The sequence below is a fragment of the Corvus kubaryi genome, unplaced genomic scaffold, assembly GCF_017639235.1.
Source record: "Corvus kubaryi isolate FWS band 111438036 unplaced genomic scaffold, C.kubaryi_AGA036_p1.0 37334, whole genome shotgun sequence".
Lineage (NCBI taxonomy): Eukaryota > Metazoa > Chordata > Aves > Passeriformes > Corvidae > Corvus > Corvus kubaryi.
In genome coordinates, this window is record NW_024581108.1 from 20803834 (window position 1) to 20830502 (window position 26669).

At 41.4% G+C, this 26669-nt stretch overlaps 1 protein-coding gene across 3 annotated transcripts in view; it reads right to left on the minus strand.

The window, feature by feature from the left end:
* LRP8 (LDL receptor related protein 8) overlaps positions 1-26669 on the minus strand; it is a 172756-nt gene that overhangs the window by 34079 nt on the left and 112008 nt on the right. For all 3 annotated transcript variants that reach the window (XM_042030728.1, XM_042030727.1, XM_042030730.1), the window contains one exon: positions 3639-3767. In XM_042030728.1, coding sequence (XP_041886662.1) covers positions 3639-3767 — 129 coding nt within the window. The remainder of the gene's footprint in view (positions 1-3638; positions 3768-26669) is intronic.

Consider the following 26669-nt stretch of genomic DNA (forward strand, 5'->3'; position numbering starts at 1 on the left):
ATATTTAATTTCTCTTTTAGTCTCAGTAAACACATTCCTAAGCTTGTCCAATCCATTGTGACAAAGTTTGGGTGCAATGGGAGCAGAAAACCTTCACCAGGGAAATAAGGAGGCTGCCAGCACCTCCAAGCCAGCAAATTCAAGACTGCTAACCCTGACCTATGACTACAACACACCTGGTATTGCAAAGACTCAAATTACTTCTGCTCCAAAAACTGAAAAATAAGATTTTTCTTTTTATATAGTTTTATTTTTTAAAGGCAGATATTTGCATTTTCAAAAATTGTTTGTGCACTGGAAGTCAGTAGTGTTCTTAAAGCCTGTCTGCTGGAAGTCAATTATTCAGGCAGATGGGCACTTAACTACCCACGTGCAAGGATTACTACCTGCAATTAATCCCTGGTACAACTACAGCCTGTGCAGACACAAATCTGCATCCCTAATCACTGGTGCTTTATCCACTCCAGGTGGAAGAATTTTCAGTGGCTTCCTTGACAAGTTCTTCCACAGGGTGAAAATCACACCATTTTGTTTCCTTGTTCAGATTCTCTTCTTTTGTCCCTGAGTCTCTGAACAGCTGCTTTCTCCCCCCAGCTGGCTGTGCCAATGTCTGCACTGGATACATTTCACATGGATTCAAAAAGCAATGATATCATTCTGAGAGGAAAAATCCAGCAATATATGGTCCTATATATAAGGTCCAGAGCAGTAGCTGGAAAGCAAACTGCTGGAGGAGGAAGCACCATAATACATGTACACTATTCCTACAGATTTGGATGATTCTATACCATAACCATTACTGTCCTCTCCTGCAGGAGATCCTCCCTTAACTTGGGCTGTGACCATTCTGACTCAGGGACAGGTCCTTGCACGGCCTCAGCACAACCAAACTTTGCTCCTGGATACCAGCACAATCTTGTTACTGGTACAAATTACCAATGCAGAAATGCAGGCATAAATAAGGTTCATAAACTCTGTATTAAATCCTCTTGAAGAATTATAAATCTAAGAGCCAGTTATTCCTATCAAAAAATAAGAGTATACACAGCTAAAATATTTTTGAAGTGTCACATGAGGTTGCAGTAAGAGCTTTGTTAACATGGATTTAGAAAGAGCTTAGGGGTTTTTCTTTTGGATGCCCTCACTCACACCATCTTCAAGTCATCATCCATTTGTTTATTGCACATGCAGGCTCCCACCACAGAAATTATTCTGAGCACAAATAAATCCCCTTCCAAACATCTATCCAGCAAGATGTGTTATTTATAGACAAGTTGGTCAGCTCTGTGAGAAGTGATGCTCTGCTCCAAGGGGCTGTGGCTGACAGGCAGTGCTGAAGCTTCACAATGAGAATAAAAACATGAGTGCAGAGATAAAATTAACAAAACAAAGAGAAGAAGGGGTCTGAAGTGGTCAGGATACTGTGTGCTGCTGAGATAAGAGGAAACAGAGAAAGGAGGATCCTAAACAGAGAAGAAATGGGAATGTTAACAGAGTATCAGTGGATAGGTTTAGTGAGGTTTATCAGATTTGGATAAGAGAGAGGATAGCTATCAATCCCCCACAAGCTCCCAGCTGAAACAGCTCACACAATTGTTCTCATCCATGAGGAAAAGACCTTCATTTGACAGGCAACCTCCCTGAAAGTGCTCCCACTACAGCCATTCAGCAGTGCCTCCTGTTTCCCTCTCAAAGTGAGTTTTGACCTCTGAAAGATGCTGAGTTGAGATCTTAGGACTGAAAGCTTTTGATGTTTGCACCCACCCAGGATGCTCCGAGTTTGCCTGTCAGTGCCTTTTCCCGTGGTCCTTGTGCCAGGGAATGGCCCATCCCACATCCAGACTCAGCAGAGATTTCCAGTGTGTGGGGAAAGCAGTCATTAGGAACTGGTTGAAAGCTACTAATTCATTTCTCACAGGTTACCCAACAACCATCAAAATGGTAATTTGTCCTTGGATTAAATCTCCATTTTTAAGAACCTGCACATGCACTAAAACTGGAAGATCAGTAAGAGTAGAGATGCTGAAACCTCCAGAAGAGAAACACTCAGCTATTTCCAAACTCATTAATAGCATCATTATGCTGAAATTATGTGGCATTCAGAACATATTTACACTCATTTTGGGGGTTAGTAAAAAAAAGTTCAGAGCAATTTCAAGTAGATTTTTATTGTAACTAAAAGACTCTGTGAGACCACTCCCACTGGTGTGAGCAGCAGCAGCATTAAATCAAGGGAGGCAGCCACCAGTGTAAAAATTGTTCTAATTTCACTCACTCATATCAGGAAAACAGCAATTACAATTATCTCCTGAATTTGTCTCTGATTCAAGCCTCTCATTCCAAAAAAAAAAAAAAGCTAAAGAGAAAAGACTTAAGAGTTTCACACAGAAAATAAATAAAAGGAAAAAGAAAAAAAGGACTAAGAAAAAATACTTTTAAAAAGAGAGCTAAATAGTGGAACAAGTTGCTCACAAAGTAAAAGCTTTGATAATGTTTCGTTTGATAAAGCTGACTGCAAAGAAATAAACTTATCCAAAGCATTCTACTCAGAACCACAAAATGTTCATGTAAAACGTATTTTGCTATACAACTTCAAAGAAAATATACAATGTGGATTATGAACTGGGTAGGTATTAGAGCCCAAAATCCAATTTTCAAATGAAGAAACTTCAATTTGTACTTGAATGTAATCATTCAACCCTTTCACCAGTAATTTGGAAGTAAAAATAACATTGCTGATATCACATCCAACACTAGAAATATTCAGGGTTGAGTGAATACATAGAACTCAGAGAGCTTCTTAACAGCCTGGGATCATTTGTACACAAAGAACTTAATAAGAACAGTATTAGATATTAGAAAGGTGGTTTTACTTCTGCACAGACTGGCAAGACTGATATTCCCTAAATTCTGGTGGTCTGTATAAAAACAAAGTTGGAAAACCAACTGGAATACTAAAGGGAGTCACAAGAATGAGTCAAGCATTCATTCAAAAGAAAATATTTGACAACAAGAAGCATAAAGAGCTAAGATGTTTGGTCTATCAAAAAGGCAGCCTGAGAAATGGCTTGATCACACAGTGTAGGAGTTTTCACAGACTGAAAACACTGTTAAAGAGCTCTTTCATTCAGCACAGAAAGGCCTAATAAAAGGCAATGGCCATTTAGGGACTGAATTTAGAACAGTTATGGGTACAGAGTATATAATTCTCTCTGTGTCCAGTGAAACCAACAAGCTATCAATGTCCAGACCTATCTACTCTACCTCAGCAGAAGCCAGCCTGAGTGTGTCCACACTCTGCAGGGACAAGGACACAGCAGGGACCTGCTGAGCTACCACAGAGGAAGGTTTGAACCTTATTTAAGTCCTTTTCACATCACCTGGGTGTTAACCGTAATAATAATACTTAATTCTCCATATAAAGAATACTTAATTCTTCATAGAGTTCACTCATTCTCCAGCCAGACCCAACTGGAGAATCCTTCTTTCCTCTCTGTTTTCAAAGTCACCACTCAGCACTGCAAATTGAGTGAATAAGTTTGTTGGCAGGAAAAGTCATCCCTTTCCATGCAATTTGTAACAGTCACTCTAGGACTTTTATAATCCTAAATGGAGATGTTGCATACGTATTAACTCACCAGGAGTGCAACCAGCCTCATCAATACCACTTTCACAATCCTTCTGCCCATCACATCTCCAGGATGACGGGATGCATTTGTTGCTTAAGTCTCCACAGCTAATTTTTTCAGATGGACACACTTGTTTGGCTGGAAGAAAAAAACCAAAGAAATAAACAGAAGTTAAACATATTTCTAAACACTTCTAACATTGTTTACACTATTAAAGTTACTTTTACTTTGAATGGCTCAATCCTCAGACATATTGGAATGAAATTCCAAATCAATCTGCTGCCTCTTAAATCAGGTCTCCCTGCACAGGCTGCCCTGCGAACAAGGCCCTTCCTGTCCCTGCAGCCTGTGCCTGCCCAGCTAACCCCTTTCAGGAACATGCAAATAAATCAAATACCACCCCTCACTCTTAGTTTCAAGCCTAACTCAACTGATGTCAACTGAGAAAGTTGTTTCAACAGACCACCAGGGATTCCAGCTAAGAACTTGGGGCTGGTTGTTACGGGAAGGGATGGCACTACTCGGAGTGAGGGATGCTCAGTGCGGCACCAGCACTGCCTGCTCTGCCTCCCTGCCCAACACACTGACCTGGAGCTGTTCAATCACTGCCCCCCTGCACACAGCACAGCAGCTCTGCACAAACCACCTCCAACTAAGCCAGCAAAAACTATTTCCCTGATTTTAGTAAAAGGGTGTACTTCTATGTTTGGTAATGCGAGGCAATTTCTAAATGTAATGATCTAGGCAGATTGTGGTCAGCAAAGCTGAGGAAAAAGCAAGGACAAGCAGGAACTTGCACATATTTAACAAATTGAGCTGTAACAGCGTAAATTGAAGGCAACTGTGATGTCAGACATAGAGACACAGGAGGACCTGCAGAAGCAAAAACCCCAGTACAGGCAAGAACACAACTATGAAAAAGAATGTGCCAGATTTATCTGGAACCAAGTAAGCTGTGAAGCTCATTCTCTCATAACTAGTTTGCATTGCTAAAATTCCTATTTTTTTTTTCCTTCATACTAGCGTAAAGAGCAACAGATCTACATTTATTGTGACAAGGCTGCTGAAATGCAAAATGTTCCACAGTTTAAACAATTGTTTAGCATTCTGGAATCATCATCCAGTTTGGCAGGATTTGCTTATTAAACAGACCAATCACTTTCTTCAAAAAATTACGTGTTTTCAAATAGTTCTTCCATTGGTATTAATGAGAATAATGCTGTGTATGGCTGCAGGGCTACTGAACAGGAAGGAACCCAGATTCTGAATTAAAACTTTCACATTACCCTGCCCTGCTAAAGGTATTTACACAAAGTCCATCAGCTTCCCAAGTGCTGAGCGAGAGAGGATGAAAATTATACCTCCCTTTCCAGCTACACAAGGAGGCTGCAAAAGGGCATCTTACAGCCCCAAAGCATCAATCAGCCACTTGGAGAGCAGTGCCATTTAATCCCTGGATTTCTCTGTCTTAGCGCCTTGAAGTGTTATACGAAGCAGTTTCAAGAAGCTGTGGGCAACCAATACATCAAGAAAAATTAGGTCCTGCCACAGACAGACAGTTAATAACAGATGTAATGAAGTTTTATAACCCTGAGGCATGACAGCATTTCTGTTGAAATTTGCTCGCTGCATACCTAAATAACATTTATGAATGTTGCCTGATTAAAGGGGGGAGGAAGAAAGGGATCCTTACTTAGGCTTCTGGATTATTTTTCCAGCAAATCAGTAATAAAAAACATGGGAAAGGCTCCCCAACAAGACTCCACCAGGATCAGTGTATCTGCCAACTCAGGCCAGGTCCTGGGTCCCAGTCCCTCTAAGCTGCAGGTTTTGTACTGCACAACTGCAGAACAAATACACAAAACTGCAGTACAAATGGCTTACTGGGAAAACTGGGTTACCAAAAATGTCATGGAGACATTTGTTAACCAGGTTATTGGTCCACATCCCCCAAAAATTGCTCTAGTTCTTCTTGCTCTGGTTATGGTGATGGGAAGGAGAATTTGTTTCAATGCCAAGTAGGACCAGGTCTTCCATCCCCATTGTAAATCTCCATTGAAAACCAAGTGGGTCAAGACAGGTGGGAACATGTTCCATACACCTGATTTTGAAGAAGGTAAAATGTAATCATAAAATGGTATCATCACACAGTGGGATCATTAACCAGCAAAAAGGTTACTTATTGGTCACAGTTTTAAGTATGGGCATTACTTTTGCTTGGCTGCTGCGGGCAGACACTTAATAGCTTTGGGAAGCTGAAAGGTTTGGAAAAGTATGAACAGAAGGCTCCTATTTATGGAAAGCAATCTCTGTGTTAATCATCTCCCTGACAGAATAATTACAGACATTTAAAATATGTAAATCAAAGCTTGAACTTTCAGGGATACAGCAAGAGAAGCTGCTGTTGGTCACAGTTCATCAAATCTCTGCGTTCCAGTGGTTTCTGCACCTAAGCAATGGTTACATGGAAGCCAATGACTTGTAAGCACTGGCAGGTAACAGAGAGGGGATCTTGCACAAAACTCAAAGCAACACTTTGGTGAAAACACACCTGCATTTCCAGCAAGTTGGGTGTTTTCCTCCCCTCTCCCCCCAGGAGGCTGCAGATGCAAGTGGAGTCTGTGTTGTTGTCCACACTATGACAGGCTTTCAGCAACTGCAGTCCAGGCTAACATTTGCTTCTGTGCACGGCTTACACACACCCAGGCCTCTTGCGCTGACGTGACCAAAATGTTTTACTTCCTCCTTCCCTCTTTGTGCAGCCAGAAAGGAAAGGGTTAGTGCTGTGTGTGATGGTGAGTGCTCCTGCCCTGGATGCATTCTGGACCAATGCAAGTTATAGCAAGATCTGCCTTTTTAGAAAAGCACCATTAAACAACTTGGTTGAAATGTCAGACACATCAAGACCAATTTATCACAATGAACTGCAAATGCCAAGGATGGACAACAATGGTTTATTTATAAGGAGACAAGAGCAAAGAAGACAAGAAGGTTCCATTTACTCACTACTGCCAATGGCACATTCTTCTTTCTCTTTATGGGAGGCTACAAAGTCTTTCAGAGAACCATAGAGCCTAACTGGCGCCCCACTGTTTGCTTCCTCTTGTGCCACTGCTGTGCTTTTCAGGCTCCGGACATCATGTATATTCAAGAAAGCCCAAGAAAACAAAATTGATTTACTTTCAGAAGACCATTTGTCAGGTTCTCACCAAACAGGTACTCTAAGAGCATACACAAAATGCAATTAAGCAGCTTCTACTGGTGGGAAACCCACAAGACTTTTCATCAGCAGATTGAAAAGAACGCCCTTTGTGGAAATACATCATCTTACAGGTCTGAACAGCTCCTCTATCTCTGCTGAAATAACTTCCCATCCTCTCCAGACTGCCCCTTGTGTTTTTTCCAGGTTCTTCAGAAGAAAAACTTCAACCCAAATATTTTCTTTCTACAACAGAGAAAATGCAAAACTAAAATGGTTTAATTATTTTCTGCCATGCCAATAAACTGCTCCTGCAAATATTTCCACTCCTTTTAGTATGGAACTTAAAATTCCTACCTTCCTCCAGCAATGGTTTAGTTGCCAGCTTTTTTTTTTAAAGAATGCTTTTTAACAAGGACCTCCCCTCCTCAAACACTGCCCTTAAATCTTCTTTTGTCACAGCTGGCAGAACTGCCTCAGAGATGCCTCAAAACCAAAATAAGTGTTCATACCTGCCCAAGTACAGGACTAGAATTCAGTTTGTTTCCAGACAAAACAAGCCACACTGGTAAATGAGCAACTGTTCTGTAGAGAGGAAGGGAGCTGACAGGCAGAGATTGCTCAGGGAAATTCAGAAGTTCTCAGTCACTGAAGATTCATGATTCAGAAAAACATCTCAGTCACAAGTTTGCATATTCAGTTCTTTATATATATGTGTGTGTGTGTATGAATGTATATCCCAGTCTACACTCACTACTGGCTTACAACTTAAACTTTCCCATTGAATTATTTAAGGTGCATAAGAAACACAGTTTGAAATCCCTCTTCTGACTTTAAATATTGTCACAGCTGAAGGTGTGTCTGACTGGTACTTTCCTTCCCTTGCCTCTTCTCTCAGCTGAGGGTGGGTGTGAGAAACACTGGCCCCTACCCCATTCACCACCAGTTCACTGTAGCTCAGGACAGGTTGCTGTTTCTTTAGTTTACTTCACTTAACCCTTCACGTTTACTTCACTTAACTCTTTAACACATCAGATTCTAGGTGTGATTTTATAAGGTGTGTTATTTCATATTTGTTATACTTTATTTCCCTGATGCCTTCCTTGTGCCAAGTTACGATCAGAAGTGTTTGTGTGGGGACAGCAACATCCATGGTGGATGATTCCTATGTCCTGGGAATTTCTTTGGCCCTGGTACACAGAGCACAGGGACTTGAGTCCCTGAACCCACAGCTTTCGCTGGGTGCCTGAGTTTGGATCTGTGCATCAGCAATACACAAAGACAGAACACATTATGGGGAATGCTAATCAAAGTATTGCTCCCACTAAGGTTAGGAGCTGCACTGAACTCCCCTTCTGTCATGTAAAGCAACACAGTACAAGCATCAGCCTGCTGGGATGGCAAGACTTACACAAACTTGTAACTCCTACAAAAGCTGATGCAACTCATCCAGTAGCAGCACTTGGGTTGCTCCCCATATCTGCAGTACACATACACTTGAGATCTCTGAGAAAATACAGGCAACTCTACCATTTCAGCTGAAACCAGCCCAGTCCAAAACAAATGTCATGATTAGTGGCTTAAGTGAATTAAGATTACAGCAGTGAGACTTGGAATGAGACCAGCCCACCACCAATGACGCCTTTGTTGACAGAAGCAGCCGCCCCATCCATCTGCTCTCACAGAAAGGTCTGTTCTGGTCAAACTGGGGCATGCTGGCAACACCGATTCCCAGGGCCTGGGAGCTCCAACTGTTGCTACCTGACTACATTTGTGAGTGTGTAAATGCCATAACCTTTGTGGCAGCATGCAGAAGCACAGAAATAGTGAAAAAACTATTCCTCCTGCACAAAAAGATAATTAACTTATGGGCGCTGCCTTTAATCTTCTAACATAAATGAAGCAACTCAAAAAAGGCAGATTAGGAAAGGCTACTAAGGAACTATACTGTAAAATGTCAGGAACAGTATTAGCAACTGATACACCTGATAAATAGATTCAATGGAGTGATTTGTTTGATGGTGACTTATGTTTAGAAGTTCCCAGGGGAACAGAAGAGGATTTGCACAGATTTCCCTCCATTGCACTGCATAGTACAGCCCTTATTAACTCCATTCTTGTGTGCTTGTAAGAAGGGCTCCTTTACAACACCATATATTAGGAGTCTTTGATGAGTCTCCAACTCCTCTACCTTGAAACTGAAGGGAGAAAATAAGCTTAGCACACAAAGGGTTCAGCTTGTCCAAAAGAATAGATAGCAGGTACCTCACTTTTGTGCAGATTATCACATAAGTGATTACCACCTCTGACATCAGAGTGAAATAATCAGGAATTCAAAATCCCAGGATTAATCCTAATTACTGAAATAGAGACTCACTGTCAGAGTAACAGCAAGGTACTTTTACTTTACACAGGAAAAGTGTGTTCCAAAAGCACAGACACTACGAACAACCTCAAGTAAGAAAATGATTCTCTGGTACTGTGCCAATTTTAACAGGTAATATAAACTGTATTTGAGCACAGTGCAAGGAGGTAAGAGATCTCTAGCAGGCTGGAAAGACAAATGGCATCAGGTTTTAGGTAAACTCTATGTCTCACAACATGAGTCACCTGCATGGGTCAGGAGGGGTTTCTTTACCCAGGTTCAGAGCTATCCTGGCACACTTGGAATACTGAATACTGTCAGCCCAGGACAGCAAGCTAGGCAGAAAGGACTGCTACTCTTGGGCTTCCAGTGCACCATTTTGTCTCCAATTACTGTTTGCTATGTCTTACTCATCCAGTTCAAAAACCAAAACCACCATCAAACTTGGCTACAAAAAGCATTTCCTTCCCTCAGTCTGACTGGCAGGACTTCAGCTGATTTTATATTCCTGTAAACACAGCAAATGCTCTTTTGCTGCGATCATCTGAGCACATCTCACCTAATTCATCTCACAGCTTCTCCAGATACTGTTTCCATGGCACATCTGTTCTCTACCTGATGTGCCCAACAGGCCCTGCTGCTGAGAAATAAAGTCCTTAAACTTGAGTCAGCTTGCTTGTTTTGGGTAAATCCAAGCCTAGGTCAATGGCCCATGGTAAAGAGGAGGTCAAGCTGGATGATTACATGATCCTCCTTGGTCTCAAACGGCAGGAAAATTGATACTGTCAGTAGGAATCAGGAAGTTTTTTAATTGCCTTTAAACTATCCCTCATGGTCATACTTCTGAAATTTCAGAATTTACAAAGTAAGATCAGATGTTTAACAGCAGTGAGGATATAGGCTGCTGAGCCTCATTAAATTCTATTTTTTTAACCATCTAATGCCTGTAAAACACTGTTTTTTTTACATGGTGACATTCCCCCACTCTCAAGTCTGGTGCAGAGACAAACCATTTTTTAGGAGACCATGACAGGTTATTAGGCATGAGAGAGATGCACATGATACAGTGAGGGCTTTCTGCTCCCAAACAAACTACATTTCCTTACCTGCCATTGCACACATGAGTATTCATTGAAAAGGTTCATCCCCTAACCTTGAGACAAAAGTTGCTTTCCCAGGGGAAACTTAACAGTTCCCCAGATACTGTCAGCAATTCCTCAAGGCCAGTCCTTGGCTTGCCGTGGCCTTTCTGCTCCACCCAGCCCACTCTGAATGATCAGCAGTGCTCTGATGTTAAATGCCTCGAGGCACTGCTTGGTCAGCAATGCACGAATCCTTTAACAAACTTGAATGAGACATAGGACAGCCTGGGATTCCAGCCCTTGTTACCATTTTCCATAGATTCTGGACAACACTAACATACACAATAACCATGACCACACCACACTTGTGGTGTGACCTGTTGCAGAGCTGAGCACGACTCCACAGGGCAAGGCAGGAACGTGAACAACAGAGCAAGGCTGGTGCAGTCCAACCCCATCTGAGTAAAGCATTATTACACAGTGTGCAGCAGAGCCCATCAGCCACGTGCCACCTCTGAACACCAGTTTCCCATCTTTCCTGACACCACGGCCATATGGTCACGAGAAACATTTACCCAGATTAATCCAGAGAAGAAATGAATACAGCCCTGTAGTGACAGCCCTGCTTAATGACAGTGAAGCACAGCCCTCACTGTTTAGAGGAACAAAAAGGGGCTTTTGATAAACTCAAGTCTGAGGCCATCTGCCAACTTTTCCCACTATTTCTACCACTTTGGCTCTTCCATCTTGTTGATGGAAGAGGAAAATTCATAATTTGCCCCAGACTTAAAATGGAGAGCTGTTCAAAACCCTAACATGGTCCCTCCTTGTGAAAGCACCAGACCTTCTTGCCTTTCTCTCTACTCCTCCTCTAAACCAGAGCAGAACTTGCTTTCAAGAAGAGTTGTGTCTCTAAGACATTATTCTGGCCACTGAAAACCTCAGTTTCCATATCAGATTTCTTCAGATCACTTTGTACTACTTAAAATTTTATTTTCTCTTCACTGGTGGGTTTCTCTCATCTTAAGGATCAGTTGGTCATGCCCTTAGCTTGGCACAGAGGAAAAAAGATACTAAAAAAAACCACAGGGAAAATCCTAGACATCAAAGTAAGAAACCAGAACAGCTGAAGAAGAACCTGTTCTTGGCATAAGTAAAGCAGCAGTGTGCACTGCTGATCCCAAACAGTTTCATAATAAACTGACAGTTGACTTTGGTAGTTAGCAAACACCCAGGCCTGCCAGCAAAACCCAGGACTCAAAATTTTCTTTAGAGATAGTTTTCTAATAGAAAAGCTATTAAATATTCCCTTTTGTGAGAGGTATTTTTCATGCTCAATCAAAAGCAAAGGTTAAAAAAAAAAAATGCAACAATGACATGACTTTGTTTAAGAAGGTCAGAAAAAATACTCTGCTTTTTTCTACCCAGAACAGAACCTCTTCTTTAAACTCTACTGTTTCTAGAGCTAGTTTGAAAGAGAGTGATGTACAAACATTGTCCTGTCAAACCTCCCATCCCACCACTGCCTACATCAGTAATTACCCTGTCAATCTGTATACATATTGCCAGTTGTAATGCAGTTCAGCCTTCCCTTCCCTTCTGCATTAATAGTAATGGAGGAGGTCGGGGGAGAAAAGGGGGGAAAAAAAGGAAAAAAGAAAATGATTTTGCCTTTCGTAGAGCCCAGAAATCAAATGGAACTCCAGTCTTTGACATGGTTAAGAGCTGAGCTCTGTTTCTCAACACAGATCCTCTACCTCTGCTTTTATCCAGGGATGCCTACTGTGAAAAACTAAGTCTGGCTATAAACAACCTTTAAAAATCTATCATGATCCACTGTGTTTTCCCTTGATTAGTGATGCGTGATGCTTTCAAGGCAGTTCTGATTCAGGCAAGCCTTAGGAGAATAAAACACCCGAGGGTAACAGCTGACCCAGCACAGACTGGTAGCAAAGTAGCTGGGAATCAGCAAAGTTCAAACACAGACATGCTCTGGGAAGAAAGAAGAGTGTCAAGGAAGAAATGAGAGTCGGGAGGTTACGGCGGCACAAGCTGGGCATGAATGGAAGTCAGCTAATTAACTCCAAGAAATGCAACTTCTGAAAGGGAAATTTGTTCCCTGCCCTAGATCAGTGATTCCGGAGCCTTGTGGGCAAACAGAGTTTTGAACAACTTTGAAACTTTCTCATTCAGCCACAGAGCTGACAAATGGATGTGTTGAGCTGCTGAACAGAGCCCTCGGGGCCGGGATGTGGCAGAGGTGGGGAACAGCCTCAGCCTTCCCCCACCCAAACGGGACTCATTACAAGTCTTTTGTCACCTATTTAGGTGTCAGCCGTGTGCCTAATTCCCATTACCTAGTTCTCATGACCTGGGCATCCCATGGGCACACCAGAGCCCACCCTTGATACAAAACCCATCCCTTCCTGGTCTGACTTGGAGGAGACCACACCGAGAGCTGCCCTCCACGGAAACGCAGGTAATAACCACACTCTCCTGATCTGTACCGATCCAATAATGCTTCCTGGTTTATTCCTAGGCTTTGGGTCTAAATACATTGCAGCTTTAACAACATCAACTTTCTTCACTAAAGATTCAGTGATAAAATACTCCAGATTGCAGCACACAATAAATCAATCATCCCTCCCTGTGTGGATTTGTAACTCAGCAGTTTGAAAGCATCTTGGAACAATTTCTGCACAGATACTTTTAGATATGGGACAAATTTACTTTTTATTGAATCAAATGTTATTTGACTGGCTTTGGTTTATAGATAAAAGTGACAGAGTTTTCTAGGCTGCCTTCAAATTGTTGGCACTGTGACCCTGAACTGTTTAAAAAATTAGTTTCTAAAAATAATTCATTCTCTCCTCTGGCAGTATCTCACTTTGTCCAAGCCTACCCGACATAATCACCTTGGTCACCTGTCAAATTCTTATACAAGCAGCTAAGCACAGCACCAGGACAGATTTATCTATTTTTCTTCCTATATATTAATTTCTAGAATGCCCCAAAATATGCATCCCAGAGTGCTCCATTTCTATTACAGCAAATCCAGAAACAAATTCCAGATGGCAGCTTATTTCATACATATTCTAGCCTATTTAGGCACTTGACTTATCCAATTCTTTGGAAGCAAATTAATGCTCAACCCAAAATTAGGTTTTAAAGTACAGTTTAAAAAGTTCACCTGATTGTATCACACAATTAGCAAAAATCAATTACCAGATGCTAGTCTGAACTTGAAGACAGAAAAATTATTCTATTTTGTTAGTACTGAAATAATGACAAAAATCCCTTAAGCTGGAGAAATTCCCCTGCAAAGGTGAGTCTGTTTCACAGGACCAGTGCACAGACTGGATTTGAGAGTACTGAACAGGTCAAAGCAAACATCCAGGATGATACTGGATGGCCCCAGGGGACAGCTACTCTGGTAAGAGGGGTTTTGTGGGAACAAAAGAGAGCAAAAGCCCTGTAATGATCCGCACAATGCCCATACACTGAACTTGTTTAGCAGCCAAGAAATATGCGGGGCCATCTTCCACCTCCAGTTCTTTCCAGCAAGGCAGCAAGAAAGTACTTGGCCTGTAAATTGAGATGTAAAATAATATGTAGATGTATATATATAAAACTAGCAGATAACAGATATGTAAACTGTATTATATAAATTTCACTGGCAGTAAAATTTATATAATCGGGAAATTTATAAAAATTTATATATCAGGAACTGTCAGTTCCTGTCTCTTGCTCTTCCTTATCACTTAGGCAGTAACTAGGAAATTGTCAGATATTCCAGAACCATCCTGAAGATAAGCATAGCTTGCTATCTGATGAACTCCTAATGAATATACTGTTAATTGCATAACCTTCCTTCAGCACAGGAACTTTTCTGTTCATCAAGGGCATGGATAAAACAGCTTCTTTGCTTTGGAGCATCCTTGTAATTAATAATATATTCTTTGCACTTCTAAATATAGCCCATAATGAGATGCTTTAAAGGATCCAAGCTGCACCTTTCACCAAGGGTTTTTGATCAGAAGGGAAGGAGCCAGAGCTTGTTCAGACAACAGAGGCTGCTGGAACAGCGACTGCCGCTTCCCCAGCCGGAAAGGCTTCAAACGACTTCAAACAGGGCTTGGCAGCAAAACATGCCAAAACACCTTCCTCCACCTAAAACACTGAGTCTTGTTATCTCTGGGCATATTCTGTGCACATCAGAGATGAAAAGAAGTATAGGTATATTAGCTATAGATGGCATATATGATGTAGTCTACATAGGTGTATATTAGGTAACTTCTACTCCTTAACATTCTACTCATTAACTCCATGAAAACTCTGCCATCAATCACGTATCAGGTGATGAGCTACTCCAATGTGCAAAACCTCCCCAATTATGTTTGCCACCCATGTGACCTGGCACCTCTCAGAGATTTGTCCTGGTTTCCATGTGTTGAGAAAGACAAATCTCCAAGGATCACAGAACAGAAAAAAAGTTTCTTGATACCTATGACTTTCTCTGAAGACATTTTGAAGAACTTTGTGCTGAGGGTGGCATAGCACAGCTGCCCAGGGAGGTTATGGAGTCTCCCTCTCTGGAGACATTCCCAACCCACCTGGACATGTTCCTGTGTCACCTGCCCCAGGTGACCCTGCCTTGGCAGGGGCATTGGACTGGATGATCTCCAACCCTGACAAATCTGTGATTCTGTGACCTTCAAATAATGATCCATGGTTGGGGAGAAGAAAGGAGAGTGGTTCTCCCCCACCTGTGGAGTTCCCTTAGTCGAACAACCCAATTTTTGCCCTGAAAATTCCTTCCCAGTGAGCTGGATGGAGTATTCCATGATTCCCAGATGGAGTTCCCTCCAGTGTCAGAGCTTACTGTGCCTTGCAGCAGCTGGGCCAAATACCTTTGATGCCTTTTGGGACTACCTAAAACCAGAGGCCAGACAAAATTAAGAGAATAAAAAGCAGTCATATTTATTGAAGAGCCTTCAGGTACATTTAGGGCAGATGAAGCACCACCCCAGGGCCTACACCCAAAAATGGACGACAGGTTATGGGTTTTCATACTTTTATATGTTTGGTCCATTTGCATATCAGGGGTTAATCTTCCAATTACAGCTTCAGGTAATGAAGTCATTCTCCCCAAGTTTGCTCCCCCCCCAACTCACTGTTGTTTCCGTTTCTCAGGGCCTGAGACAGTCAGGTGTCCTTAATTCCCAGGCCTAGAGAGGAATTGTTTTTTCTGACCAAAATGGGAGAACAGTAGCTAACATTGTGTATGGAGTTTAGTGTTATATACTAAAGAATTGCAGGATTACCAATATATGAAAAATATAAAATCTAAAATCCTAAGGCATCACCTTCACCCATAAACTGTGAGTGTCACTGCTGTCTGTGTGCAATAGCTGAGAGAACCTCCCATGTTTAAAAGCCTCAGGACCATTAAAGGCTTGCACAGCAATGGCTGACTTTTTACATCAACACCTCATTTAAACGACAGCATATCTTTAAGACAGGTACCTATTTTGATTTAAAGACTTCAGTCAGTAAGGATTTCTGTACAAGTGAGTCCACTTTACTTGCCACTACTGTTAAGAGCTGTATCTTATCTGTGTTTCTCTTATCTAGTTTCCTGGATCAGGCTGATCCTTGCTAAGCTAAAGAAACAACTGTGTGATGAAACCTCTTCTCTAAGGAGACAAGTGTAAATTGATAAAGGCAACTCTCAACCCTCTCTTCAATAAATCAAATACCAAATACCCTTCTAATATTTTTCAACTCTCTAATCATGTGAGCCTTGTAAGATTGTTCCCAGCCCCTTGTCTAATAACCTTTCCACTTTATAGCAGCTGCCCACGTCTTTTACCACCTCTCAGCCACCTGCTCTTCAACTTGCTTAACATGGCTTCTAATTATGTTGTAAACTACATTTTTCCAACCTTTATGTTTAAGTTAAATCACTAATCACAAAATACACACAACAGCAGTTTATTAACACACACAGTATCTTATTAACAAGGTCATGATTCAATCAAGGACCACTGAGAAGTGACACAACTCTTGTTATCACTCACATGCTGACACAGATTTTTTTTTTTAATCTTGATGTATTATGTTCCATTATCAAGCTCTCTGTGGCTTTGTCCAAAACTAACAACAGCCTGTTCAGCACACACAGCTTTGGAGCTGAATTGTTATCGTTGTAGCAGTCAGGAACTCCAGGCTTGGGCTGCAGACCTTCTGCAGCAGGTTCTGTACTGTGATCTGTTTAACCTTTTAAACCACCATAAAAATATAGCTTTTACTAACTTACTTTTACTAACTTCCACCAGTGTTCCAACATCTCTAAAAAACAGTAATGCAAGTTCTAAAAAAAATAAAAATACAGATCAGAAAACTGACTGGCTGTGTCCTTCAATGAGAGTTTGTCAGTACTTCTGCTTTAAAAGCCAAACCTTTAATAGCTGCTGTTGAGTAGCAGGCATGTTATTAAATGTGCAAATGAAACTTCTTCCCCTTTCTTCTGAACAGAAATTAGAAATACTTTAGTGTTTACTCAATTTCTGCCACTGCAGCTTATAATTTCACTCCCATTGACCAGTATTGTACTATATGGATTTGTTTTTCATACAGCTAAAGAATTCCTTACAATCCTTCATATACCCAGCCACAAAATTCCCATGCTTGCTTCTGGCTTTCCTTATTCAATGAATTTATTATCTAACTCCCCCTTGTACCTAGACTGTAAATCATTTCAACTCCCAATATTATGGATTCTTACACTAATTTCCTACAGAAACAAAGTTTCCATATACAATTAATGCCTCCCTGCAACAATCTGCTTCTCTGCCCTCATAAATACCAAATGCAGAGGCCAAATAACAAAAAGATATGATATCTTGAGGAGAATTCTTATGTATTCAGCAAAAATACATGGCAGGGTAGAATGCTCTGACAGAAAAAAAGGCTGCATCAAAAGCCCAGCCTGTACTGGATGTCCATCCATGCATGAAGAAACTGGGGAAACTTTGAATTGGAATGCTTATTACTCTCTGATGCATCAAAAGGCCAGTCAAGCCCAGGACATAAACGAAAGGGAGTTAGGGATGGAAGAGAAATCAAATTGACAAGTTCTGGTGCTCCTGAAGCATTGGCTAACTCAGTGATTGAACTTACTTTGCAGGGATCCCACTCACAGAGCCAGCAGGTGAAAAGCTCAGAGGAATACAGTGTAATGTGGTTCTTAAGGGCTGGTACATGATTTTTTAATGCTTTCAGCAGGAAGACGTTCTTTCCAACCTAACATAACTAAAAGAAGCAGAATAGATCTCTGAGACCAAGTTCTGTCACCTGCATAGTAGGTAAGATTGCACTTGGTCTAGATAAAGTAATTTTTATGACATTCAGGTTGAAAGTACACCTCATTTCCTATGCAGGTCACCTGTAATTTCCTACACAGCCACCTAAGACTTGAGGGACTCTGATGTCAGAACTTTAAATAACTGCACTCAGAGTGCCCAGCCTTTCCAAAACCTCCTCTGACAATGAGACAGAGCTGTCTTTATGTAGGTCTTTCCCACCAGCCAACTGCAGGAGTGAAGACATGCAGAGCTCAAGGGGAAAGGGTCTGGCAGATTGAAGAGCTTTGCCTCAAGACCCAAAGCACCAGCCCAGCCCTGCATCACACCAAAGCCAAGAGTAACCAGCAGCCACCAGCCCTGCCTGCCAACATCAGGGACATGGCACAACTGGCAACCACAGGCACTTCCACAAAAGGCAGCTGTGAGGCAGCTCCTCTGCTCTCTGGGCATCTCTGCCATCTTCCCCAAAGAAAACAGATGCCAGGCTGCTAATCTGCTTTAGGAGAGGGAAAGAACAGCCTGGCAGAGATTTTGATCCATGTCACAATTACAGTTCAGTCCTGGAGCAACACACATTTCTCATGATCCCAGGCTGGAATTAATACAAAGGCTGAGCTGAACCAATATAACCTTCAGAATGTGAAGGAAATATTCTCTTGCATTCTCCCGAAAAAGCAACCAGAAGTATGAAAAATGTCTGCATACCTAAGGAGTGCTTCTTTCTGTTAGGTTAAAAAAATCAAACCCAACAAAAACCACAAACAAAAACTAGAGTAGCCATGTAAAATCATCAAAATAAAATACTCCTTTCCTGATGTTTGAAATAGCACCAATATCCAGATTGACTGCCTGCAGAAGTGTGCTTGTAACAGTGTTCAAATCTATTGATTACTTTAGCATTTTCAACAAAGATAACACTGGGAGGCCACACAAAATACTAAAACCAGCCTACCAGCCACCCTGGCATCCAGATTCCAGCATATCTTTGAAATAGTGCCCGCTCTCAATGACTCAGGTTATACAGAAAAGCAAACACAGATTCTGTGAGCCTGTTCCAGAGGAAGACATGATGTCCTCTTGCTGACTTTCAATCAATAGAACAACATGACTTGGTCAGCCCAGTCTCTCTGCTGACCAAGTCAGTCTCTCCAGATCATAAACTGGTTTTAGCTGACAACCACTGCACTCTACACAATGTGCTGGAGCTCCACATGTAGTAATTGTTTCTTTGAAGACAGATTTGTGCATCCATTGTTGTGTGCACTGGCATGTGCCATCCATGGCTGCCATAACCATGCATTGAACCACCCCTCTTGAGGCTACTGTTCCTCCTCCCCCTCTCAAACCTCTCCACTCTCTCCATCCAGCCAGTTTTGATCTCTGAAGATCTCTAGAGTTTGGCAAAGTGGTTAAGTAATTACAGTACAGAGGAAGTAAGTCAGCACATGTGTGGGTTTGAACTATGAAAATTTTTCATTTGGCTTAGGAGGAGAGAAAATGTGTCTTGAAAGCCAGAAACATCAGCCCTTGTTCTCAAAATATTTGATGAGCAGATAGGGACACATTCACTCCTTCTGGAACATACGTTACACAACAGCTTCCAGTGGCAGCTGCTTTACACTCTGGAAAAAAACACAGCTTTTTCCAAACCAGAACCATAGGATGAATGAAAAAAATCCAAGTGAAGGAGAAGAATATGCAAAATTGTTGTTAGGCTATATAAAATTAAGAATTGACCCCACAGTTCTTAAGTTCCTCCCTGATTTTACATAGTCATTGAATACACTTTTTGCAGGAACCTGAATCCCAGACATGTTTTTCTTTTAATTATTTTACACAATTTTAGAGATTTCTTCTTCATTTATTATGTATAGCAGGGATTACATTTTTATTTAGTTTAAATTGGCCCTTTCTAAACATCATTCTATAGCTTCAAGCTTCTTCCCTTTGAAATGCTTTCACAGTGGTCGTCTCCCTGGTATTTAGAACTCACCATGACTAACTCCTCATAGCTTCTTAAATATATGCAAAAAGAAAAGGACTCTCATTTATGTTACTAAATGCAGTCACATCACAGACTGTCTCCTAAAACCAACCTTTAAAAACAATAATAAATATTTCATACCATATGCTGAGAATATCATGGGCTCCAATCTCATAAAGAAAACAGAAACACATGGAAATTCCTTGCTCAGTAGTTTGTGGAAAGAAACTGTAATACAGAACTCAGGGGGGTGGATAGAGTTGTTATGCACAAGCACAATGCAACGGCTGCTATTAAATAAACAGAAAATCTTGTGCATTAGGACTCAAACTGTGCTCAGAATTCAGGCCACCACCAATCTGAGGCCACCAGCAGTTTAGATCTGTTACTTCTTCTGGTTTTCATTCCAAATACCATTTCAAAGGACAATTCCGCATTTCAAATAAAACAAGGTATAATGTTTACACCAGCACAGTGCAACAATGAAAGGAAGGAAAAAGAAGAACAATGAAAATTCTCCATTTTCTCCAAAATTCTGATACACACTTCTGCTTAAATACTTCTCTTTAAACCTTCTCAATCAAGATTACCAGCTCACAAAACATAACAAGGAATGGCTCAAGACACACTAAGCAATGGAGCATGACCGGTATTGAGACAACATCATTCTGCAATGATGGGCTGACTTCTCGACAACCCAAAAATCCATGCTCCCAGTCCAACAGCAGCTGGAAGTAACAACAGTGACCTTTAAATTTCAGGACAATAAAATCCAGCTACAGCAGGCAGTAGAACAGCAAGAGGCAAAATCTGAGAGCACATATGGGAGAATGATCTGTGCCTAAAGGCTACACAGATTAAAAACTCCCACTTTTTTTTTTTTAAACTTTCACACAGATGGTTTTGAAGAGGTTGCTTAAGCTCAGTTTTTCTCAGAGCCTGTGCACCTCACTGCTTTCACTGAGTGAAATCTGATATTTCACAATCTGATACTGATGCATGTACACGTTATCAAAGCACAGGCATGGCCAGATACCCCCCTTCCAGCTACCACTACAGAAGGAAAGTGTGCAAAAGGAATTGCTTCCTAGAATCCATTAATTTAGAGCATTCAGCTTAGAAGCTGCTGCCTACATTGAAGCATCCAAAGGGGTGCATTTAAACACCGACAATATCTTTCAGAAGTCTCAGTCTGGATCCTACAGATATTTCCTGGTGTACTTGTGAACATCTAGGCTTTACTCTTTACCTTCACTTCTTGGAAAACAGCGACTTAAGAAAATATCTTACTAAAGAGTTGTGGATGAAAAATTTAAGTAAGGGATTGTGAAAGAGAAACCGTTAACTTAAAATGTCCCATGTGTTCAATTCTTACTCAGTTAATATAAAAACCTGGCAAGAAATTAGAACAACAAGAGTACCACAGTTAAGAGCTTTTAATCCAATGGAAAAATCCAATCACAGTTTATAGCCCTATTATTAGCTGGTATCTGTCAAAGAGGAATATAATCAGACATACTCCAATCACCCAGTTAGGACACAGCAGCACCTCTGTGAGCAGTCTTGACAAAATGACACCTCTTCTTTTGCAGATGGTGACATTTTTAACTTCAGTCACCCATGGCCCCATAACAAGGCAGCAGCAGAGCCAAAACAAACCCAGGGTTCTTGACTGCCAGACCTGCAGCTCCAGGACTTTATGGCAAGATGTCCTGCAAGTCCCCTGAGAACCACACACCGATATCTTAATTTTCTACCACTGCCTCAGCATGGAGGGCAGAACCAGGTGTGCTGCACCACTGGCACCAGACTCCTGCTTCTCCTACCCCTTCCCCTCGCCCTCCTACCTGAAGTGCTGCTGACTACCCCAAGTGCTGCTCACCCTGCCCTTTGCACAGGGCATCCTCCCATATTTCTTGGTCATGCTCTTCCTTCAAACCCACCTTCAGAGGCTGCCTTTGCCAAACGAACCTTAACTATGTTAATACAATCATCTCTGTGTATGAAGGGTAACACTGAAGCCATGCCTGGCATCAGATGAGGGACCCCTCTGACCTCACTGTAATCTCTGTTCCACTCCTCCTGCTACTCCTCAGTTTCATTGGTCTTCTTGCTTCTCTCGAGACTGTTCTGATACCAAATCCCTCTGCCAGCCCCCTGTAACCTCAGCACAGCCATAAGCTCTGCACCAGAAGGCAGCTGCACAGCCTGGGCAGAACCCCACTGGCTTCAGCAATGCCCTGCTGCAAACACAATTACTTAATTACATTGCAAACACAATTACTTAATTACAAAGGAAACTAGGACTGCTATTACAGGACCCGTGTTGGATCTGCTTTTCTGAAGCACCTCTTGGTGCTGAAATTACAAATCATGATTAAAATTGGTGGTTTAAGTGCTTGGTGGTTATTGGACAGAAGAACAATTTACAATGGGCTTGTAGTAGAGAAGTTATGTGCAAAAAGGAACTTAAAAATGTGATTTTAAGGGTGACAGTGTTTCTTTGATCCCTTAAAAGCCATTTAGTTCACTGTCTGGCTTGAATATAATGAATCAGGAACCATTTCTCCAGGTTTCACATCAGATAACAGGTAATTATGGAAACAGAATAGAACTTTAATTATGAGAAAAAACATAGATTGTTCTATTGTGATCTTCCACAGCATTGCTGTTTCTCAGAAGTAAACATATTGTGCAAGCTGGAAAGAAACCATTGATTAAAATAATCAAAAGCCCTACTAGAAGCTTGGACATGCTTTTCCTTTGTAAAAACCAAAACATTGTATCTGACTAGAGATACAATAGTTGAGGTATTTGACTTACCTCTTCCAAAGCCCACTTTAATTTTTCCTCACAGATTCACTTAATTAAATCTACTATTACAGGGTGGATTTTTTCATTTTGCATACACTATACAAAAGCTTGGTGCACTCTGGGAAATCAAGAGATTAGAAAAATCTTACCAATAGCTTGTTATCTTGATTTCTTCCCAGTCATTTTCAGCTGAAGCAACCTGTCCCTGAAGCATGCCAGCAATCAAATATTTTTAAAAATTAAACAGCAGTAGTTGTACTTACAGGTACCTGATAAGCAGAACAACTTTTCAGTTCCTCCTCTGAAAAGCTGGAATATCATTAAAACAAGGTCAAAGGTTTCAGAGTCATAGGGAAGAGTCCAGAATTGGAATTACCAAGCATGCCAGGCTATTAATGGAATAGTCACCACCTTTTCCCTGGTTTTTTGTCAGCACAGCGGGTGCTCTGCTGTCCATGCCAGCCCGGGACAGGCACATAAGCACCAATAAACACTTCAGGGGAGATCAGGCCCTGTGGAGGCAGCTCCACTCCTGGAGATGCTCAAGTACAAATGAGACCGGGGGTTCCTGTGGCTCCTTCCCTTTCATTCCCTGGCTAACCCTGGCACTGGGAAGAGGGAATGCTCACAGACCACCCGCCAGGCTCCATCAGGAGCAGCTGGTTCCACACAGCCACGAACACTCAGCCCCTTCTCGAGGCTCTTGGCTGTGGCTGTGAGTCCAGCATCCCCCGAGGGGGTCTCCGAGCCTCCGTATCAGCAGCTGCTCTTTCATTTTCCTTCCTCCCAGGCTCACTTTCTTTCTCTTGTTCACAGAGATTATTCCAATTCTAATCAAAACAGGGAGGAAAAAGCCCCACAGAACGCTAGGGGGACAAAACTGTACAAAGGATAAAGGAGCTGAGCAGCATTGAGACAAGGCCCATTTGTAAAAGAGATTATGGTCGCAAAAGTGCTCCTTGTCACAAGGGAAAATAAAGGCACAAAAGGTCCCTCGATGAGCAAACATAATGAAACCTGCCAAGATGAGTGATAAAATCACAGAAAGAAAAATTATACAAGTTTCCAGGACACTGCCAGAATTAACTGTAAAACACTTTTTCCTGCTTCCTGATGTCTGTACTTTTAAAAGTAAAATTAAAAGCTTGCCTGAGTACGGTGCAACATTGGTATTTCACCTTGTATCTGCCAGGACAGTGTCTCCTCTCTGTTCTGCCAAAGGACTGACTATAACAAACAGCATTCAGGACTTCCCAAAACTTCCTATCATAAAGGAAAAATGGAGTGCAGTGTCCCAGCCCACGTCAGGCCACCTCCAGCAGCCACAGGAGCTGCAGGGAGGCCATCCCACACCATTCCTGGCAGCACCTGCATGGCCACAGTGAGGAGATCATTGCACCAAGATCCAGGCTCGTACCAAAGAGAGATATTTTTTTTTCCATACTAAAGTGACAACTCTGAGGTGTTAAAGGTGTTGAGTAGTGAAATGCTGCTCAATGGAACCTACAGCACATGAAGACTTCAGAGCAAAAAAAAAGGATTCAGTAGACAAATCCAGATTTAATAAATTCTAGTATGTCCTCATCCTCTTATGTGCAAAAGAAAGTAAGTCTGAAAAGGCTCTGCTACTATTAAATAATTGTGTTTCTTATCTCAGAACGACCATTCCATCTTTTATATACACGTACAAAGAAACCCCCACCTGTTTTCTTTTTTAGAGGATAAAACAGGCAGCTTAGATGGCAATTTTAATTGAGTGTGTTCAGGCTGTTGCACAAGAACACTGGTGTGTAGACCTGTGGCTGGAAAGAAAAGACTTTCCCTTACTACCTACACCTTGACTTCATTACAAATATCCCTGCTGGTTCTCACAACTCAGCTCCAAGTTTGACACTTGCCAACATGTCTAGAGGCAGGAATTGTGAAGCAGCAGCATAAATTCCAGTGGAATTCAGTATGTTAATTGCTATTTCTCAGTCACAATCCACACGGGGCTGATATACCTGGTGAAATACTTGAATGACCTCTTGTTCTTTTCTGTGTGTGTATATGTGCATTTCTCAATACACATGTATCATTTTACACACATGAAAGCACACACAGTGGCTAGAAATGAAATCACTGATTGTCAAACACGCTACCTTTGTTAATAATCCCTGTACAGGAAAAAAAAAAAAAGAGACAAGTGTGGTTATGTTTGCAGCCTCTGCCATAACAGAGAATTCACAGTCTCACACAAGTTACAGAGCTCCAGTGACAGGGTAAGATGATGACCTTGCAGCATAGGCCAGAAAAAGGGTGCAATAATTGGCATGAGCCCAACGTGTGCTCTAATGAAGCTACTCAGTTCTCTGCATTTTAATGCAAAGGATTTGTAATGTGCTTTAGTATGTCAGAACATAAGTCAAAAAGGGTCACTTCAAATACAGTCACGAATATAGTGTCCCTAGAAAGGAGGCTGTAGCTACTGCTAAAACCAAGCCTTGGTTAAGGCTCTCACTGCATCCCACAAAGGCACAGGGAGGATCCACACCACCCTCACACAAGCAGGCAGTGCTGGCTGTGACCCTCACCCCAGAGCACAATCTCACTGAAAGCATTGCAGGCATTAAAAATCTCCAGTGCAAGGCTTAAATTACAGAAATTATCTACCAAAGCATTCAGAGACTGCATATTAAACCAGTCTTAATCATGATCCTAATCCTAAAGGAAGCAGGATGGAGTGTCATGAGACCCTTATTAAAACCACAAAAGATTTCAGTGGGAGTTTGTCCTGAATGAAAACAGGATCCTACAACTGTAGGAATGGAGAAAGAGAGGAAAAACACCCATAAAAGAAAATGTGGTAGAACAAGGAAACACAACTTCAACATACAATTCATGATAATACTAAAATGCAGAAGGTATTTTAATGTCAATAACGTTAAGATAAAGACATTTGATATTCACTTATTTTCCTCACACCATAATTCACCCATTTAAAAAAGGAGAAAAGGTTTGCTGTCTGTGCTCTTGTACTGCCATACTACTTCATTCAGTTAAAACATTTCAATTTTCAAATTATGTTTTGCCTTTGATTCCCAGAAATTATTTCCTTTCCACATCAGCCATAATAGTTAAACAACTGTGATTCCTGGATCCTTCCCTCAATAAACAAACAAAAATATAAATATAAAAATTAGGTAATCTGAATTTCAGAAAGCAAGTAGCAAGAAAATGGGGAAAAAAAAGCACTAAGCAATGAAAAGCTACTTGAGATTTCTGAAAACCTTTAAAGTTTTTAGTAGTTCAATATTTATAGCCTGTTAAATAATTACACATACAAGAGCTTCTCACACTGAACTTTCATTATCCTGTTATTCTCTCCTATTGAAATAACTGCAAGATTAATTGTAGCCATAAAAAGGCAGTATCCAACTCTTTTATGACCACTCCTGTCTATGAACTGCATGAACACATTAGACCAATAGGGAAAATGTTTAAATGCTGGTGTTTAAACTTTGTAGCCATCAACAAGCAAAAGCTCAAAATCCATCTGGGGGATGGAAACACTGCAAATGTCCAAGCAGACAATGCTACATGAAAAAGTGACTCCCCCACAAGATAACACTGCTCAAGAATGGAACAGTACAAACATCAGAACAGACCTAGAAGGTTTTTTCGATTGGTTTTCCTACAGAACTTGGTCAGCCCTCTGCAAAGGTCACTGCTGAGACTTAAGCTCTAAACACATTCCCTTAAAGAAAAAACATATTTTGTATAGGTATTACTTAAAACTTTTCAGCACTGTTAGAATTGGAGCACAATCATTACAAATCCTAAATTCATTTACATCTTTAGGTAAGTAAAATGCTGAGATCACCACAGCCATGTAATCATCAAAAAGGAGATGTAATTCACTGCCCACGAGTCACAGACAAAGTTATCCCACTACTGGGGATAAACTGCTCGGCTTTGAGTTCACTGAATTTCCTTTGATGTAAGAAGAATAATTTCACACTTCAAGAAAAGGAACAGGATGCCAGAAAAACTGGATTTGATTCCTTACTTTGTCAAAGACTTCTCATGTTAGTCCCCGCAGTTTTGTGTCCTTTGGGATATTGAGGTTGACTTGGGGTTGCTCAGTCAGGACACACCTGGAGGCATTCCAGGCAGGTGCAGTGGTTATGGATCCGGAGGCACTTGGGAAGCACTGGGCTGAGATGGGATGGTTCAGTCAGGGGTAAAGG